At 33.3% G+C, this 21,928-nt stretch overlaps 1 protein-coding gene across 3 annotated transcripts in view; it reads right to left on the minus strand.

Moving 5' to 3' along the window:
* Positions 1-21,928, minus strand: part of DENND4C (DENN domain containing 4C) — a 127,825-nt gene that overhangs the window by 77,863 nt on the left and 28,034 nt on the right. For all 3 annotated transcript variants that reach the window (XM_031938217.1, XM_012542628.3, XM_023497261.2), the window contains exons 3-6: positions 11,003-11,255; positions 10,160-10,229; positions 8,245-8,414; positions 1,593-1,831 (exon numbers count right to left, since the gene is read on the minus strand). In XM_031938217.1, coding sequence (XP_031794077.1) covers positions 1,593-1,831; positions 8,245-8,414; positions 10,160-10,229; positions 11,003-11,255 — 732 coding nt within the window. The remainder of the gene's footprint in view (positions 1-1,592; positions 1,832-8,244; positions 8,415-10,159; positions 10,230-11,002; positions 11,256-21,928) is intronic.

The raw sequence follows: 21,928 nt of genomic DNA on the forward strand, positions 1-21,928 counted from the left end.
TAATTATTTACTTGGGAATTCCCTGAATGATTACAAGTTTTATTCCAAAGATATTATTATTGCAATAGCACTTTTTTTCCATTTGAACATTATCAGGAGACTAAGTTTATATATTTTTTTCTTTAAAACAGAACATAAAGACTATTTTGGTTCCATAAAACACACACCAAAATTCTTGGAATAGATTAAAATAATTCTGACAAGCAACCCAGATATATACAAAAATTTACATACTAATTAGCAGGACAATTAAATTTTCTAGGAAAGGACACAGTACAGTATGCTTATTAAACAAATTAAATTTAATAAGAAATGAGGACATGTATTTCCAAGTACTATTGTTAACATTATCTAAAAAAGGAATAACCTTTTAAATACTGATTTACTGCAAATTAAGAAATAATGACACTGGACTATGTAAGTGTAGTACTGTAACTCAGACCACACACCTATCTCATTTTTGGGGTAGCAAAACTGACACTAGAGCATAAATGTAAGTGCTACTTTACTCATTACACTATTACATTTTTATCTGCTCTTGGAAGAGAAAGATTCAAAGACTAGAGAATATAAATATAAAATGATTTTTATGACATTAACAGCTGTAATAAATTCAAAGATATTTCTAAGTGTTTATGATGACACCTAAATTACATTTAGTGCAAAACAAGATACAAAGTGCTAAGATTAAGAAATGGGATTTTTTTTTAAACAAAAGATATTATATATCTTTATATTTATCGTGAGTAAAAAGTTCTAAATTAAGGGAGCTTTGACTATCAATCATAGGTGAAATTTACAGATTAGCCAATACTATAAATTTAACCAAATTTGTTCAAATTTTAACTTGTTTTCTCTACCTCCCCTCATATTAATACTCCCTATAAAATCTCAGGCTAAGAATTTTGTGTATTTTTCTGCAGTGTAAATGATTCTGCTGATATTCTAAATTCTCTTTTGGATAAAATTTTCCCACTTATTAACCACCTCTTTAAATATCTGAAAATAATGCAATGGAAAATATACATTACAGAAGATACATTCTGAAGTACATATAAAAATACAGGTAGATGCATATATAAAATGCTATGGGTCTTATTTTATAGATCTCTTCTTCTTAGGCTTCACTACTTCTTTTCATGCTTTTTTTTTTTTTTTAATCAAGATCTCAATAAGGAGAAAGGAGAAAAAGGGAGAAATAAGTCTTCCCTTCATCTGAAGACCTGAATTCAACTACCACTTCTATTTAATATGTATGCATTTATGTAACTTATTTATATTTATGTAATATATAAATATTATATATATTTAATATGTATGTATAATATAAACTGGGCAAGTCATTTAACTTTTATGGACCTCCAAAATCTCATTTATAAAAAAGGAGTTTTGGAGAAATGACCACTATAAGATATCCCTTTCAATACTAAGTTCATGAGGTTGATGAACCTTGCTTACTGTGCTTAAAATTTATAAAGAAATGTAAGTTTATACAGACATATAAGTATATGTATATACAGTGTATAAGTATACACCAAGTTCCTGTTTTCAGTATCAGTACTATCAACAAAGACACTTGAAGATATTCTTACTTTTCAATGGGAAGAGGATGAGGTCCAGAAACTGAAAGTTTGTAGATAAACATGAGAAATTTTCTAAAAGCTTCAAAGAAAGGCCAATGTGAGAGTAGACAAATGCATTTGTTTGAATTGATAGATTTGGGAACCACTCTTCTTTCCACAGGTGTCAAAAGGCCCAGTTGCATGAGTTGCTTTTCTGTTAGCAGTTCCCGAGAATATGGCTCATAAAACTGAATAGCAGCACCATAGACCTGAAAGATAATTGAATATTTATTCTAATAAACAGCATAATTTTGAAGTTATTAACATAAGCTAATGTTAAGGACCATGCCTAAGTATGAAGGGGCAGGTCAGTTCTTCGAGGGCCCCTACATCTGTGAATTACAACAACCCTGAAGAGTTGCAAATCAGCCTTTATTGACACAGATGTTGCTTGTGGATTGGGAATGAAATAAAATGGAAGCAAGAGAAAAGAGGAGAAAAGTCAGAGAATGCAACTGCCTCTCAGTCTCCTTGTATCATTATCATCCTCTCATATGAAGGGATCCAGTCTACTGGTCTGAGTTGGATCCCTAGCGGCCACTGCAGGTGGCTCCCATAACAAATGGCGCCCGAACAGGGATACAAGAAACACAAGAAATAAGGCAGCAGCAGCACTCAAGAGCTGTTTGTGAGTAGGATCCTCCCAGAGTTCCTTTGGTAATAGAGGGATTGGGGGGAGGGGGGAGAAGAAAAGGGAGAAGAGACCCAATAAGACTTTTTTAGTTGGGGTAATTAAATGGGCCAATACATCAAAGGGCCAAGCCAGAAGACTGATGAGAGACTTAAATGCCTCTTCTGACTACAATCCTCTTCTGTCAGTAAATTTGCCTTCATGACATCTCACAAGATTCAACACCTGCTATAGGATCTCAACTTAAAACCATCCAGAGGTGATAGTGCTGCTTACATTCCTCAGCATGCAGACTCAGATAACCGCTGTTTCACAATATTGGACAAACTTACTGACCATGTTGTTGGGGGGAAATTAATCATGTTCCCATAAAACAAAAAATGGGGAATTGTTAAGGACCATGCCTAAGTGTGAAGGGATAGGTTGGTTCTCCACAAGCCCCCACAGCTATGAATCATAACACCCCTGAAAGAACTGCACATCAGCCTTTACTGACAGATGTTGCATGTGGATTGGGAATGAAATAAATCGGAGGCAAGAGGCAAGAGGTCAGACAATGCAACTGCCTCTCAGTCTTCTTGTATCATTATCATCCTCTCATATGAAGGGATCCATTCTGCTGGTCTGAGTTGGATCCCCAGCAGCCACTAGCAGGTTGCTCGCATAACACTAATGTATTTATTAAATGAAACTTTTAAGTTAATGAATTAATGAATTAAATGAACTTAAATTTAATGGCATTAATCTCATCATGACTATCTTTATATACTCTTCTGTATTTATCTTATTCCATACTAATAATTTTTTAAAAATATAATTAACAAGCTACATTCCAAAAAATCAAAATTAAGTAAGGTAAAAATACACTTTCATAAGATATATACACCTAATAACTAAAGGAATACCACCTTCTTATTGACTTTATTAAAAAATAATCAATTTGAGTTTAGAACAAAGAAAATGATGAATCCAGTAAGATTAAAAAACAAAACAAACCCCACCTAAAAAAATAATAAATTTTAAAAATCATATTTTTTAAAAAAACTTTGATAAAGCAATACTAGTGCTTTTTATGAAACTGTGATAAATAAATGAATTTAAGTATATTAAATGCTTATTATATGCTAATCATTATACTAAGTACCAAAAATACAAATTAATAGAAAATTCTCCACTCTCATAAAGCACACATTTCTAGCTGGGGAAGAAAATAAATGAGTGTTCAACTTCAATATGGAGGAAAAAGCCTGGTGAATCTGAGCTTCAAAGGAAATGAAAAGGTTCAGTGGGAAAAGCAGCAAGGTAGCTTGCAAGACTGCCAACTTTACCCACCAGAAAGTCACATTTCTTAAGACCTCATTAATTAAGAGGAAAGCCAAGCACATCATTATCAACCTTGTCTCCTGACAAATAGATGGGTTCATAGGGTAGCATCAACCCTACTCAAATGCCACAATTCCAAGTGGGGCATGGGTCAGAACTCTCCTAGGTATTATCACTATAGTTAAATCTTCCCCATTATTAACTGCTAAGAGCTGCATTCTTGATGCATTCTTGACTTACTCCAGAAAATGCATAAAGAATCCCTTCTATATCTTTTCCATCCTCTGTGACTACTGTTTATGTCTTCTTAAAATCATCCCCTGCCACTCAATGCCATGTATTGAACTTTTCTTCTAGGTCTCTTGACTTATCCCTTTCCTTTGCTCTAATCCACTTCTAGTTGCACATCACTTTGACAAAATTCTTTTTTTTTAATTTTCAATAATATTTTATTTTTCCAAAAACATGTATAGATTTCAACATTCATTTTTGTAAGACCATGTGTTCTAAATTTTTCTTCCTTCCTCCCTTACCTACCCCCCTTCCACAAGACAGCAAGCAAACTGATATAAGTTAAATGTGCAATTCTTTTAAACACATTTCTATATTTGTCATGCTGTGCAAGAAAAAAAGATCAAAAGGGAAAACACCATGAAAGAAAAAATAAACAACAAAAAAAAGGTGAAAATATCCTTTGATGCACATTCAATCTGCATAGCTCTTTCTGTAGATCAACTAGCATATTCCATCCCATGCCTAATGGAATTGCCTCATTGTTGAATCTCATTATTGAAAAAAGCCAAGTCCATTACAGTTGATAGTCATACAATGTGTGTGCAGTTTTCTTGGTTCTAATCACTTCACTCAGCATCAGTTTACGTAAGTCTTTCCAGGCTTTTCTGAAATCAACCTCCTAATCATTTTATACAACAATAGTTGTCCATTATATTCATATACAATAACTTATTCAGTCATTCCCCAATTAATATACATCCACTCAACTTCTAGTTGCTTGTCACTATAAAAAGGGCTGCTACAAACATTTTTGCTCATGTGGGTCCTTTCCCTCTTACTATGACAAAATTCCCAATGCTACCTTTGGTATACCATCATTATGATCATATACTATAAGCTATTTACAAACATATCACTCCAATAACAAATAGACTAAATATAGACACAGAAGTAAATGATCCCAGTAACCAAGTGTCTGATAAAGAACTCACTAACAAAAATGGGAAAACTGGAAAAAAAGTCTGGCAGAAACTAGACAGAAACTATCTCAAACAGTTTACCAAGAGCAATTCAAAATGGATACATGATTTACCATAGAGTGATATACATAAACAAATTAGGGGAGCATGGAAATTTTTGCCTATCAGGTCTACAGATAAGGGAAATGGATAGGGAATGGATAGACAAATTGTGTTATATGATTTGTAATGGAACATAACTATGCTCTAAGAAATAAGCAAAATGATTTCAGAAAAACCTGGAAAAACTTAAATGAACTGAGGCATAATGAAGTGAGTAGAACCAAGAGAACGTTATACACACAACAGCAATACCACTCAATGAAAAACTGTGAATGACTTAGCTATTCTCAGTAATACAGTGATTGAAAACAATCAATGATGAAGCATATAATCCATCTCCAGAGAAAGAATTGATATTGCTTGAATATAAACTGAAGCAAGTTGTTTTTCACTTTCTTTCTTTCATGTTTTTTTTTCTTTTATTCAAGTCTTCCTATACAAAATAACCAATTTGGAAATGCATAATAATACATATATAACCTACATTTGAACTTACCCTTTCAGGTATGGGGGAAGAGAGAGAATCTGGAACTCAAAATTTTGAATGAAATTGTTAATATAAAAAAAATTAAGAAAAATAAATGAAGGACAAGTTGATTTCAGAAAAACTTGGGAAAATTTATATGAATTCAAAGTTAAATGAGCATACCATACAACAATATTGTAATAATGGTAACATGAAAATCTTAGCTATTCTGAACAAGACAAAGAGCCAAGCCAATTCCAAAAAAATCATGATGAAAAATGCTATCCACTCCCAGAAAAAAAAAAAACTGTAGCTTAAAGTATGATTTTTTTTAAACTTTCTTTTTCTTTTTTGCAACATGGCTAATATGAAGTTTTATATGATTTCACATGCACTGATAGTACATTGTTTGCCTTCTCAATCATTGGGAGACAGGAGAGAATTTGGACCTCAAAGAATTTATTTAAACAAGTAATAATTTTTTTTTAAATTAAGAAAAAACCCAAAGACTTCAATGATCTATTTTGTGTAATGGGTAATCCTAACAAGCAGCATCCACTTAAGTCTGGAAAATACACTTTCTTTACCCACTGGAAATTTTCTGGTGGATAGCTACGTTAACTCCTTTTTTTTTTTTTTTTTTTTGCTGAGGCAATTGGGTTTAAGTGACTTGCTCAGGATCACATAGCTAGGAAGTGTTAAGTATCTGAGGCCAGATTTGAACACAGGCCTTCCTGATCTTAGGGCCAGTCCTCTATCCACTATGCCATCTAGCTGCCCCTCCATATTAACTCTTGAATGAGCATGATCTCTACCTCTTTTTGGAGATTATGCGACATCCCAGCCTTGATACCATTAACAGTATCATGTGCCAACAGAAGCAATCTACCGAAATTTTATCTTCTATTTAGACTCTGAGCTGGACATCTTCCAGGAAAGCAGCAAACTCTTTCGTAGGGTATACAAAATATTATGTCTTCACATTAATAAGTCAAAGGATCATAAAAAAGTTCTCTGTTAATTCTCCTAAGCAATTGCTTATGGTTTTAACTTCCACACAGGAAATATCTTGTAAGAGGAATGCCACTAAAGTAGCATTTAGTCTTATTATAATAAAGTATATTAAACCAAAAAAAAAAAAATATATATATATATATATAACCCTAACCAAATATATATATATATAATTCTATATCTTTCATAATAAAGTCATATAACTGGAGTCAAATGAGACCTGAGAGGCCATCTATTGTTGGCCAGCTATCTCATTTTGCAGATGAGAGAAGTCAGGTTCAGAGAGGGTAACACTATGGGCACACACTTGAACAACAAAGTCAAACTTCATATTATTATTAATAATTCAATAATGTGACACTGGAAATGTGTAATTTCCAGAAGCAAATTTCACAAGAAGCAAATTTCAATTCTACTTATGTTCTAAGGTTTAATTTTCTGCAAATGTTTTAGCCCTGTTAAATCACAAATACCATTATATAATAATTCTATTTTAAAATCATAAATTGGCAAACTTTATTAAAAAAAATTATTAGAAAATGCAATAAACTTCAGATAACTCTTATAATAGCTCCTCTGGTAGCTTTGTTACGTTTTACACACTTGACATAAAATTCATCAGCCTCATTTGGTAGGGATCCAGGAAACAAATCCTATTATACTTCCTATATTTATATCCACCAGAATTAAAAATCCTCAAAAAATATTAAATATGCAAACAAAGCAATTCACCTAACAAATTCTAACAAATGAACACCTTACTTTGGACACAAACGCTCAATATTTCACTGAAGGTTAAAATTTAAATTTTTTAACAACTACTTTAAAAGAAATAAAGCAGATATCCTTAAAAGACCAGCTTCTATGTAGAGACATGACTGATTTATAACTAGACATCAATCAGCTACTAAGTCACAAAAGGGTTATATCATTTGTAAACAAAGATTCAAACTGATTTTAAAAAATAACACAGGACCCTTGACATATGCATCTGCATGAAAATTGATGTTTTAAAGTGCTAATCTGATAAGGTCTCTCTTTAGCTCTTGAAATATTTCCTGTGCATACTATTTGTTATTAATAATGTACTGGATTGTATATAAATTTTATGGAATATTATTGTTCTGTAAGAAATGACCAGCAGGATGATTTCAGAAAGGCCTGGAGTGATTTACACGAACTGATGCTGAGTGAAATGAGCAGGACCAGGAGATCATCATATACTTCAACAACAATACTATATGATGATCAATTCTGATGGACGTGGCCCTCTTCAGCAATAAGATTATTCAAATCAGTTCCAATAGAGCAGTAATGAATTGAACCAGCTACACCCAGCAAAAGAACCCTGGGAGACGACTATGAACTGCTACATAGAATTCCCAATTCCTCTATTTTCGTTCGCCTGCATTTTTGATTTCCTTCACAAGCTAATTGTACACTATTTCAAAGTTCAATTCTTTTTATACAGCAAAATAACTGTATGTACATGTACACATATATTGTATTTAACTTATACTTGAACATATTTAACATGTATTGATCAACCTGCCATCTGGGGGAAGGGGTGGAGGGAAGGAGGGGAAAGTTTGGAACAAAAGGTTTTGCAACTGTCAATGCTGAAAAATTACCCATGCATATATCTTGTAAATAAAAAGCTATAATAAAAAAAAAAGAAAAGAACATCAAAAAAAAAAAATAATGTTCTGGGTTTAAGTCAATCACCACATGACCAAATTAATACTTATTTTAAAATTAAATAATTTCTCTATAACAATAATAATCAGAAAGAAAAGAAAAAACAAAATAGATTAAATGAGATTTTGAAAGGAAAAACTTTTTTATAGTAAAAATTGCTATTTCAATATATACCTTTTCTGCTGAAGAAGCTGTCAGAACAAAAGTTGAAAAAATTGGAAGTGGGTATTTGGTTTGGGGATCCCAGCATTCAATAGTAGCTCCCATAGGAAGGCAGAAAAGAGGCACAGATTCTGAGAGTGGAAAAGATTCATAGTCTTCTTCAGGATATCTAAAAATTAACCCTTTAGGGGAAAAGGGAAAAGAAACATTTTAAATTATTAGTATTTTAAAAGGACATACAATTCAGTTTAGGAAAAGTAAATCTATAACTTTAGACAAAGGTATGCATAAGATATGTCAAAATCAAATACCAAATTATTTTATAAAAATTAAGAAATCTAACGTTTATCCCATAAGTGTCATATTAATCATGAATAAAAAATTCAATAACATGAACCCTTTTAAAAATTTTGGACACAGCCATACAAAAAAAGGGAATTTAATTGTACATATTTACTACAAGAGCTTTATTTTACTTTTTTTTTTAACTGAAGAAAGAAAAAAGGAGAACATAAATTAAATAAAATTAAATGTAAAAACAATAATAAATGCCTCACATTATTATTCATTAGGACAATGGCCCAGAGAACCAGTGAATTTTACAATAGCAGCTACATATTACTGAGGTGAAGAATGGCAGGAAATATTTGCAAAAAGTTGCTACCTAGTTAAGTAGAAACCCACTTGGGTGGGGAGGACACTGAAAAAGTACTCTACCAGAAGCTACAGTAAATAAACTTTGTGAGATGCTCCTCTAAGTTCATTTGGGAAAACTTCAAACAGAAATTGTGTAAAAGGAAGGGCACCAAATATATAAAAGGCTTCATAGTAGTCAGGGAAAAAAACATTAAATAGTGGCCATTTTTCCCTAAACTGCCGGATCATCACTAGCAATCTACAGAATATTTGGCTAGATAACAACTTGCTATTAAACTCACCAAGTGTTTTTCTGGCACTAAAAATTTAAAAACATAACACAAAAGCTTATATTCTTATGTGGTTTTGCTCTTAAAACTTTAATACTTTCACAAAGGAGATTTATGAGATTAAAAAAAATTTTAAATACATTTTTTAAAAGTGAAAGAAAGCTAATAATAGTCAAGGTGAAGAGAGAAAGGTTTAAGAATTAAAATAAAAATTACATCAATATGAGTTACTATTTATTGTTATATGGATAATTTTTTTCCAATCATATGAACTAGTCTGATCTTTAATACCATTTTCCCAAAGAATCATGCATTCTCAATTCTCATTTATATGGTTACTTCTTTTCACAATATGACAGTTTGGAATTTGTTCTATTTTACAACTGGATCATAATTGTATTTTCTAATCTAATCTCATGATATCAATGAGATAGAAGTCATACTTTAAAAATCTTTTTAACCCATGACATTTCATTTTGAAGTTAATATAGCACTGAGAGATATCTTGATTGCTTTTTGGTGGAAAAGTTCCTCAAGCCATTGTTCTTACCTCCACTCTCCCTCAACTCCTCTCCAATGCTGGGTCAGTTTATAATAGAAGAAAGAAAGTAAATCTACTTTTTATGGAAAATAATAGTATAGCTACAAGTCAAAGAAATAAATACAAGGAGTAAAAGTATAGCTTATCCTCCAAAATACAACAGAACAATAAACAATTCTCAATTGGCACAGTAAAATATATGAATATATTCTAATTTAAGGAAGTAGGAAAAAAAAAACAAGAATTTATCTTATTATCAAAGATCTTTTTTTTAAATAAGCATTTAAAGGAGAAAATATTTAATGTGCTGTGTAGAGATTTTTTTTTAAGCATTATTTCAAGTATCAATTTTAAACCAAGATAATACAAAAGATAACTGGATGAGTAAACATTCATCTCTCCTGCTGAGATATCAATGTATACTAACATACTAACAGAGGACAGTTTAAAAATAACTTACCAGCTTTATATGCTATTGAATTAGAAGCAGGTACAGACTTCTTGTAACACAGATACACATTGGAACCCCACTATAAAACATAAGCCAAATTTCACAAAATCAAATAGTAGAAAGCCAAATTCAAAATTTATTAGATGTTCGAAAATTTTTAATTAAAATATCAAAGCATCGATTTAAAATCACATACTTTACATGTATGTAAATACTTAGGAATACCAAACAAAGTAACAACACACAAAGGTGAAAATTCTGAGAGGAGAAGTGAAAAAAATTTATGTAAATTCCAAATTCCCTCAAAATGCACAAATTTGAAGATAAAAGGAATAGACACTTAAGATTAGAACCTTAAGGAATTAGTATAACAAGAGGGCACCCAAAAAAGAAAACACAAACAGAATGGAGTCAAAAATAAAAAGCTAAATTTGGAGAATAACATGAGTCCCACTTATTCAGGCTATGCTGACTAAATAACTGGTTGAGCAGACTTCATAAGTAATCTAGCCAGTGAAGTTTAAGAGTTCTCAACATTCTAATGCTCAAAAATGAAAAGGAGGGACAGAGAGAATTCACTGAAACAATTCTATTGGTACTTCTTCAGATTCCTACTTCTGCCAAATCCACAGTTTTCTTGTATTAGTGTAATCAAGGCAATATAAGGAAATATCAACAAGGGTCTGTCTCTTGTTGTTACAAGTGGTAACAACCAAAAATACAAAAAAAAAAAAAAAAAAAAAAAAAAAAACTTAAAACCCAAATAAAATATAAAGTAAAATGCAGTCTAGTATTCTATCTCCCTTTTTTTGATCACAATAAAATTTGCAAATCAATCAAATTTTTTCTTACCATTCCACAGTTTAAATTCTTGTCAACTTTGCAAAATGTATGAGGAGGAGTTTCTCCTTTACTAGTTACAATAACACAGATATCTGTTACAGCCAAGGAATTCTGAGGTCGTACTGGAGGAGCCCTTCGATAAGTGATGAAGATTCTTTGTGAATTTGTTGAACTATTGTTAACATTGGCACAGCGACCATAGGGTGTGGCTTGTATCACTTCACAACCTGAAATAAGTCGTTCTTTCCCTTCATATAATACTCTGCAATAGAAAAGGAGGAAATTATGTTTATCTTTTATTATTTGCCTACATACATACACAAGTTGCTTCTGAACTGAAATTGCAAAGTAAAACCAAGTATAGTTATCTGGAACAATGGAATTTTGACTAATAATATCTCAAATGGAGCCGTTAGATGACCCACAGATAGTGCACTGGCCCCAGAATTAGGAGGATCTGAGCTCAAAATCAGCCTTAGATACTTAACACACTTAACTAGCTGTGACCCTGGACATCCCAAATGCCTGACAAAATGATCTCTCAAATGCAAGAAAGTTTTTAAAGGTAGTAAAAAATGATTCAAAAGATTAATTTACAAATATTTTGTATCAACTGAATTTATAGCAGTAAAGTTAAAAACTATGCTCCCTTAGGGATGGGGGTGGATAGAAAGGTGGGAGAAAGACAGAGGGGAGAGAGAGAGGGGGGGAAAACCCTCCAGTCTCTGTCCTGAATTAATCCTACATCATTAGTTGCCCACTGGATAAAGTCAAACAGAGGTACTACAGGCATCTCCAGCTCAACTGATCTAAATGAAGCTCATTCATTTCCCTATAACCTTTCCTTGCACCAACTTAATGCATCTCTCCTTCATATTTCCTTTTTTCTTTCTATTTGCTATTAAAAAACTTGTTAGCTATAACTCTTCATTTTTCCTCTCATATTCAATAATCAATCTGTTGCCAAGTCCTCCACAATATCACTTATATCTGAACCTTCCTTTCCAATTATCACTCACATGGCCAACACCCTTATTTACCTCTTCCTTTGAACAACTAAAACAGTTTCTGAAATGAACCCTCTGTTTTCAGCCTCTCTTCTCTAATATATTTTCCAGATATTTGTCAAATGGTCAATCCTCCTAAAAGCTCTCAAGCTTTTTGGGATCAAGACCCTCTTAAAAATTATTGAAAACCCTCCATAAGGAGCTTTATGCCTACTGATTTTTATCAAATTACACATTTTAAAAATGGTAGTTAGAAAAATAGTTTTGACCTTGTACTCCTTGAAAGGGTTTTAGGCATTCCCAGGGGTCAATGAATCACATATTGATAACCACTGTCCTAAAGCAAGTCAGATAACATATATAACTCTCCAGCTCAAAACTTCTAATGGCTTAAGGAGAAGAGTATATGTTGCAGAGGTTAACAATTAAAACCTTCACAATTTGATCATATTACAGGTTCATTATTGTACTTTCCAGCCAAAATGGTGTTATCTGCTATTCCTCAAAATCAGCCTTCTATCTCCTACCTTGTGTCTTCTCAGAGGTTACCTGTTCTGCCTAGAATAGTCTTTTTTTGTCTTCACCTGATACAATCCCTAGCTTCCTCTTTTAAGGCTCGGTCAAAAGCCACCTTTTCTTCCATCAGCTTATCTTAATGTTCCTGTGAAATTATATTCTTTCCTTCTTCAAATCATATATATATATATATTTATTCATTTAATGTTGTCTCTCCCAAGGAAAGATCCTTGAGGAAAAAGCCTTTTTCATGTTGTCTTTTGTATGCCTGGTTCCTTAAGTATAAAAAGAATTTAACCAATTGTTCAACTGGCAACCACTTGCACCCAGTATTCAATAAACTCCAGTGGCTCCCTATCACCCCCAGGATCAAATACAAAATGTTCTGTTTGGCATTCAAAGGCTCTCCTTTCCACTCTTCTTAAACCTTAGTGCCCAATACACACACACATACATACACACACGTATGCTCGCATACACACTATTTATTTATTTAGTGTTTTACCTCAGTTACTTTTTTACATTTGTTTTTAAAATTTTTGAGTTTTAGGTTCTCTCCCTTGATCCCATCCACAATTAAGAAACCACATGTGAAGTTATGCAAAACATTTCCATAAAAGTCAAATTGTGAAAGTAAACAAAGATCTCCTACCCTAATAAAAATTAAAATCCTCAAGAAAAATTAAGTTAAAAAATAAAAACAGAGAGAGAATGTTTCAATCTGTATTCAGACTCCTTCTGTTTCTTTCTTTGAGTATGAATAAGATTTTTTTTTAATCATAAGTTCTTTAAGAGTAGTTGTGGATATGTATTACTAAAAATAACAAAGTCATTTACAACTGGTCATCCCAGAACATTGCTATTACTTTGTACACAGTATATTTCACTTTGTCGAGCCTCCTGCTCTCATTTCCCAGAAAACAATATTCCACCAGAGAAACTTACTTCAAATTTTTTTTTTTTTACAATTACTATTGTTAATTGTATTCCCTCCCATTTATTCTCTCTTTTCATTCTGTTCCTCCTCAAAAGTGTTTTGCTACTGACCATTCCCTCCCTCAATATGCCCTCTCTTTTCATTCCCTCTCCCCCTTTATATATTTCATTTCCCTCCTATTTTCCTGCAGGGTAATTTAGATTTCTATATCCTTATTGAGTATGTACCCCAATATATTCTTCAACCCAAGAATACTGGCCTCTTGATGTTCCATACTATATGATGATCAATTCTGATGGACCTGGCCATCTTCAGCAATGAGATGAACCAAATCAGTTCCAATAGAGCAGTAATGAACTGAACCAGCTATGCCTAGCAAAAGAACTCTAGGAGATGACTAAGAACCATTACATTGAATTCCCAATCCCTATATTTTTGCCTGCCTGCATTTTGGATTTCCTTCACAGGCTACTTGAACAATATTTCAGAGTCTGATTCTTTTTTTTTGTACAGCAAAATAACGGTTTTGGTCATGTATACTTATTGTGTATGTAATTTATACTTTAATATATTTAACATCTACTGATCATCCTCCCATTTAGGGGAGGGGGTGGGAGGAAGGAGGGGAAAAATTGGAACAAAAGGTTTGGCAATTGTCAATGCTGTAAAATTACCCATACATGTAACTTATAAATAAAAGGCTATTTAAAAAAAAAGAGAGAAAAATTATCCATGCATATGTTTTGTAAATAAAAAGCTATAATAAAAAAATTTGTTTCTGAATATCTAAAATAAAATATAGAGAATCATATGGAAAACCTATTGTATTAAAATACAGATAAAAATATTTAAAAAGTAGATTTAAAGAAGGCTCATTGTTAAGAACCCCTGCATTAAACTATGCAGTCTCTATAATAATTTTTTGTAAAAAGAGGAGGAGGAAGAGGAAAAGGAAGTGAAAGAGGAAGAGAAGGGGGAAGGAATGGACAAGAATGGTCATCTGAACTTCATCTGCCCAGCTGAGTGGCAAGAAGTCCAAAGAGGACTTGAAGGAAAAGGATCTCTACTAGAGGAACCCTCAGACAGACAATGGAGGTGATGGTCTCAGTGTACTGGAAACAGAATCATCGCTATATTTTCTCAGATTTCAAAGTGTCCCGGGACTCCTGGGATACTATGATCTCTTTTTACAAAGCACTTTTCTTTCAAGAACCCAAAGAATAGCAAATAATAATAATAACAATAATATCCCACATCCATAAAGTATTTTCAAGTTTACAAAGGGTAACAGGAAAGCTTGAAAGACAACAGAGATTGTTAATCTTTCTGCAAGATAGACACCTGAAGACTATGACCCCTTCCTTGGAATGTTTTTAATAGCAATAAATAAAATACACAAATATGATTGTAATAGAACATTAATGTGCTATAAGAAATGATGAGCAAGCTGATTTCAGAAAAAATAAAAAAGTTTCATATGAACTGATACAAAGTGAAATGAGAAGAACCAGAAGAATATATACAGTAATAGCAAGACTGTGATGATCAACCATAATCAATCTTCTCTGCAACAGAATGATCTAAGACAATTCTAAAGAACCAAGGAGGAAAAATGCTATCCACCGCAAAGAAGTCTGAATGTAGATTGAAACATATTATTTTTCACTTTTTGTATTTTTAATCTTAGTTGTTTTTCCTTTTGGATATGTATCTCTTCTTTCAAAGCATGTTGAATATAATATACTTTGCATTATTAAACACATTTGGAGGATAAAGGGAAAAAGAAGATTTGGAACTCAAATTTGCTTAAAACTCAAAATTGTTTAAAAATGAATGTCTAAGAGAGAAAGCCAAAATGGCAAAGTGAAGCCAGGGACTCACTCAAGTCCTCCCTTAAATCCCTCCAAATACCTTTAAATAAATGACTCTTAAATAAATTTTTCCAGGCTAAGGTGGCTTGAAAGGTTGGCAGGAGGGATCTGTTTGCATCAGTTCTTTGTCTGGTATGGATAACATTTTTCATAAGTCCTTCAGAGTAGTCTTGGACCATTGTATTGCTGGGAATAGTGAAGTCATTCACATCAGATCCACGAGTGGGTCTGGAGCACAGTCACAGCACAAACCCCACCAGCACAGCCTGGGACTCAAAAGAAACCAGGAGCAGGCTGTGAAAGCTCTGAATCTGCGGCAATGGCAGCAATCTCCAGACCCTTCAGCCCACAGATGCCAAGAACAACTTGATAGGCAAGTATGGCGCACTGGGGTGTGTGTAGAGCACCAGCAAACCAAGATCAGGTTTTGGAAATCACTGAATCAACAGTGGTGGCAACACTGGAGATCTCAGTACACAGGTAGGAGGGCCTGAACAGCTGGTCAGAAGGAGACTGTAGGGTCCTCTTTGCTGGTAATGTGGACCTCTATCGCTTTGTCCATACTCAGATCTGAGTAGCAGGGCTGGCTCACAGCTCTCCAGAAGGATCTCTGAAAAGAGCTACCCAAAACCGTGAAGTTTGGCACAGTGCACTCTCCACCCTAGAAACAAAGTAGTCTGGACAGGTAGAGGAAAAGTTGGAAAGAGAAATGAGAGTGGCGCAAAAGGAAATACAAAAAAACTGAGGAGAACAATGTCATAAAAAGCAAAATTGGCCAAATAGGAAAGGAAGTATAACAATTCACTGAAGAAAATAATTCATTAAAAATTAGAATTGAGCAAATGGAAGCTAATGACTTATGAGAAATCAAGGTACAACAAATCAAAACCAAAAAAGTGAAAAAATAGAAAACAGTGAGATATATCATTAGAAAAGCAAATTACCTGGGAAACAGATCTATGAGAGAGAATTTAAAAATTATTGGATTACCTGAAAACCATGATCAAAAAAAATACTTGAACATTACCTTTCAAGAAATTATCAAAGAAAACTGTCCTAATAGTCTAGTTAAAATAGAAATTGAAAGACTCCACCAATTATCTCCGTAAAGAGATCCCAAGATGAAAACTACCAGGAATATTATAGTCAAATTCCTGAACTCCCAGGTCAAGGAGAAAATATTGCAAGTGTTGAGAAAGAAACAATTCAAGTTCATCAGGGCCACAGTCAGAATTTAGCAGTTTCTAGGTTAAAGAACCAAAGGACTTGAAACAGCAATGGAGCTAGAAATACAACCAAAAATCACCTATCCAGCAAACCCGATACAATTCTTCAGGGCAAAAGGTGGATTTTCAATGAAAAAATAGATGACTTTCAAGCATTCATAAAGAAAAGATCACAGCTGAATAGAAAATTTGATTTTCAAATACAGGACTCAGGAGACACATAAGGAGGTAATCAGAAAAGAGATTTCATAAGGGACTTAACAAGGTTTATCTGTTTACATTCCTACCTGGGAAGATGATACTTATAACTCACAAAAACTTTCTCATTATGGCAGTTAGAAAGAACATGTATAAACAAGGCACAGGTGTGAGGTGAATATGAAGAGATATCTTTTTTAAAAAGGGTGAGAGAGGAATGTACTGGGAGAATAGAAAAGGGAGACATGAAATGGTATAAATTATCTGCCAAAAAAGAGGCAAGAAAAAGCTTTAAAAGTTTTGTAGAGGGGAAGAGGAAGACTGGAGAAGAAATGATAAACCTGACTCTTATCAGATTGGTTCAAAAAGGAAATTACAAACACACTCAGTAATAGTATAGAAATCTATCTTACCCTACAGTAAAGTAGGAGAAGAAGGGGAGAAAGGGATAGAAAAGAGAGAATATGGGAAACAGCATAGTCAACAGCAAAACACTTTTGAGGAGGGGCAGGTTAAAAGTAAAGAGACAATAAACAGTTAGCAATAATAATTATGAAAAGAATTTTGAAGCCAATTTTTGATGAAGGTCTCATTTCTCAAATGTGAAGGGAATTAAGTCAACTTTGTTTTTCAAAAAAGAGTCATTCCCCAATTAATAAATGATCAAAAAGTAAGAACTATGCCCAAAGAGCTATAAAATCATGCATATCCTTTGACCTAACAATACCATTACAAGACATGAATCCCATAAGATTTAAAAAAAAAAAAAAGAACCCATATGTTCAAAAATATTTAGATAAGCTCTCTTCCCAGGGCAAAGAAATGGAAATCAAGGGAATACCCATCCATTTAGGGAATGACTGAATAAACTGAATAAATAAAAATAAATAATAAATGATTATGTGATTATGATGGAATATTATTGTTCTATAAGATTTGATTAGAAGGATTATCAGAAAAATCTGAAAAGTCCTCCATGAGCTCAAAGTGAAATATATTGTTTAAAACTAATAGCAAAGTTGTGAGATGATCAGTTGTGAATGACTTCACTATTCCCAGCAATACAATGGTCCAAGACTACTCTGAAGGACTTATGAAAAATGTTATCCATACCAGACAAAGAACTGACTGTATCTGAATATAGACTAAAGCATAATTTTTTTAAACTTTTTTTTTTGAGGGTTTTTTTGGGGGAGGGAGAATCTATGTTTTCTTTTGCAACATGACTTATGGAAATATTCTGATTAACTTCACATATGCTTTGTTGGTGGAGAAGAGAGAAAAAGAGTGAATTTAGAACTCAAAAGTTTGGTTTTTTTTAAATAATGGTATTTATTTTTCCAAATATATGCAAAGAAAGTTTTTTACATTTACTTTTGCAAAATTTTATGTTCCAAATTTTTCTCTCTTCTCCTCTCTATCCCCTCCCCATAGACTGAAAAGACCTGATATAGGTTAAACATGTATAATTATTCTAAACATATTTTCATATTCACCATCCTGTGCCCCCCCAAAAAAATCAATCTGATCAAAAGGGTAAAAGAACATAAGAAAGAAAAAAAAAAGCAAACATGCAATAACAACAACAACAAAAACAAAAGGTGATAATCATATGCTTTGACCCACATTCAATCTTCCTAGTCCTCTTTTTGGATATGGATGGCACTTTTCTGTCAAAAGTCTATTGGAACTGTCTTGAATCATCTCATTATTGAAAAGAGTCAAGCCTATCACAACTGATCATCATGTAATCTTCTTGCTACAATGTACAATGTTCTTTTGGGTCTGCCCACTTCCTTTAGCATCACTTCATATAAATCTTTCCAGGCTTTCCTGAAATCAACCAGCTCATCATTTCTTATAGAACAAAAATATTCCATTACCTTCATATATCATTCAGTCAATCCAACTGAGGGGCATCCATTCAATTTCCATGGAACTCAAAGTTTTAAAAACAAATATTTTAAAAAATTATTTTACAAGTAACTGGAAAAAATAAAAAAAATTAAAACATAAAAAAATCAATGTTTAAAATAGTCTGTACATATAATTGGGATAAAGTTATTAAAAAATAAAAATACACAAGATTACAAAGAAAAATAATTATACTTAAATATAGTAATCAATTTTTTTTAAAGGCTAAGAACCCCTGACTTATCATGACATCATTAAGAGAGAAACTGAGTAGGAAGGGAAAAGCATTTCCTAACCAGGGAACAGCAACAAAAAGAGAGACATATATAGACAAATTACACCTGCTGTCATTCATCTACCCATTCCCTACCTTCCCCCAACCACTTCAACTCTTTCAAGCTTATAGGTCAAAAGCATAGCAAAAGAATTCAGGGAAAAAGAAATATATACTTCTAGTTTTCTCGCTGCGCAATAAAAAAGGAATTACACTTTTAAAAAGCAAATACTTCTATAAGAAGTCATCTATTATCAAATAAAAGATAACCAATTAAACAAATACAAGAATAAGCACCTGAAAGAACTAGGGGAGAAGGTGCTAAAGCCAGAAAACTATCTACTTTACATTCTGCCATGCTCTCTGGCAGTGCTACACATACACATATACATACAACATATATTAGAGAAAGAGAAACAGAGAGGCGTTACTATCTCTGACTGAAGATGATTTCATGTTGCTTTAACAAGTATCAAACCTACTCAACTGACAATATTTATTAATGTTTACTATGAATCAGACACTGCTGGTTTCCTCTGTAAAATTTTATATAGGATCCTAACTGTCCTTTCGCTAAAGATACTTACCCTTTATAATCTCTGCCTCATCATTCTACTGATCCTTTCTCCAAAGTTAATCTCTTAGTTGCCAAATCCAATGGTCTTTCCTCAATCCTCCTCCTTCTTGAGTTCTCTATTGATCATCCTCTTTTCCTTACTACTTTTTTCTAAGTTTTCCTGGTTCTCCTCCTATTCATCTGACCCTTACTTTTCTGTCTCCTTTGCTGGATTATTATCAGGGCAAAGCACTTTAATCCTTCAGGATCCTGTGCTTAAGATCTCTAAATGACTTCAATGGGTGATCTCATCAGCTCCTCAGGATTAGTTACCATCTCTGTAATGATGATTCTCAAATCTACCTGTTGTTCTATATAGCCTCATGAACCATAGCATGCCAGGCCCTTCTATTCCCCACTATTTCCCAAAATCTGTCCAAGTTCATGTACCTTGCTTCCATAATACTGTCTATCTCATCTTCTGCCATCTCTTTTTCTTTTTGCCTTTCATTTTCCCTGTTATCACAGTCCTTTCCAATGAGCTTTTTAGTATGCCATCCAGATTTGCCATGGCTTTTCTTCCAAGGAATATCTTTGAATTTCAGAGCTACAGTTGCCATCTACAACTCATCTTTGAGCTCAAGAATACAAAATCTGAGGCTGTTTCCATTTCTTCTCCCTCTATTTGCCAAGAAGTGTTAGTCGGTTGCCAAGGTATTAGGACAGCTTTTACACTTTCTTCTTTCACTTTCACCAAGAAGCTTCTTATTTGCTCTTCACCTTCTGTCACAAGAGCTGTATCATCAGCGTTATCTAAGATTGCTGATATTTATCCCAGCAACCTTAATTCAGGCTTTTTAATTCATCCAACCTGGCATTTCACATGATGTACTTTATATACAAGTTAAATAAATAAGCTGACAACATACAACCCTGTGGTATTTCTTTTCCCAATCCTCAACCTATTATTTGTTCCATGTTTGGTTCTAACTATTGCTTCTTGGCCCACATATAGTTTCTTTAGAAGACAAGAAAAATGATTTTGTACTCCCATTGTTTTTGAAGACTTGCCACATTTTGTTGTGATTCACATACCTATTCTGTCCTAATACTTTTTTGATGATCTCCTATCTCTTATTCCCAATGTCTTTCAGAAATCTCAAATTAAATCTTCAATAGATATCTTAAATTCACTGTGTCCCAAACTCATCTTTTCCCCAAAATCATCCTCCCTTCCAAATTTCCCTATTATTTATAGAGGACAATACCATTTTCCCAGTTCCCCTACAAACACTTCATCTTTGACTCCTTTTCACACAAATAAAGATAGAGCTAAATAAATGAATAAATGTTAATAGCTCATGGACAGGCTGAGCCAGCACAATAAAAATAACAATTCTATCTAAATTAATTTACCTATTCAGTGCTATACAAATCAAATTACTGTAGAATTATTTTATGCAGTTAAAAATAACAGAATTCTTCTAGAAGAACAAAAGGTCAATATTCTCAAAGGAATCAATGGGGAAAAAAAAAAGAAGGCAGCCTAGTGGTGCCAGACTTCTAACTATAATACAAAGTGGTAATTATTGCCTAGGTCAATAGATTTCACCTTTGTAAAAGCTCTCCAATACACTGGCTTCTCTCCTCTTAAACTGCCACCATTCTGGTTTTGGCTCTATTGTTGTTGTTTTTCTTTCTTTCTCAACCCTACAACATCAGGGAGGTGAAATTATGACATCCAAGTGACTTGAATTTAACTCAGGGAGGGCTGGGCAAAGTTCCCAGACTCATTTTCTTCTCTAGAGCCATCTGGGTCCAATGGCAAGTCATAGATCAGAGTGGAGGTGGCTCCAATGTAGTGGGAGACTCTTGGCCTTTTTAAACTAAGGTCTTAAGGCGGCTCAGTTTGACTGAGGCAGCACCAAATCACTGACTAAAATTAGTTAACAAGTAAGGCAGAGAATGGCCTCTTTTACCTAATCAAAAAATTTTTTTTTCCTCATCAGAAAGGGGAAGACACTGTTTCTGTCCAAAACAGAAACAATGGCTAGTTAAATTCACTCGGAGTCAATCTAAGGATGACCAAATTGGTTTAGCCTGCAATTTACAGTTGGTCAATCAATAAGAGTCACAGTGGTTTGGGCTTGGTACTAGTCTGTATCTTTCCAGGTTTTAGCAATCAAAATTTACATTCCTTTGGGCAAAGAATCCACAAGTAAGGTTATAGTATATTCTCATCACTTCATGATTATTATTGAATTGCCTGCTGCAATTCTACCTGCCTCAGGCCTCTCTACTCTAAATCCATCATCCTGTCAGCCACCAAAAGGATTTTCTTAAAACTTAAGTCCTACCATACCACTCTTCCCCCACCCCCACTCAATAAATTTCTGAGGTTCCTATCACCTCCATGATCAAACATCAAAATCTTCT

This window comes from Sarcophilus harrisii, chromosome 1 (assembly GCF_902635505.1).
Source record: "Sarcophilus harrisii chromosome 1, mSarHar1.11, whole genome shotgun sequence".
Lineage (NCBI taxonomy): Eukaryota > Metazoa > Chordata > Mammalia > Dasyuromorphia > Dasyuridae > Sarcophilus > Sarcophilus harrisii.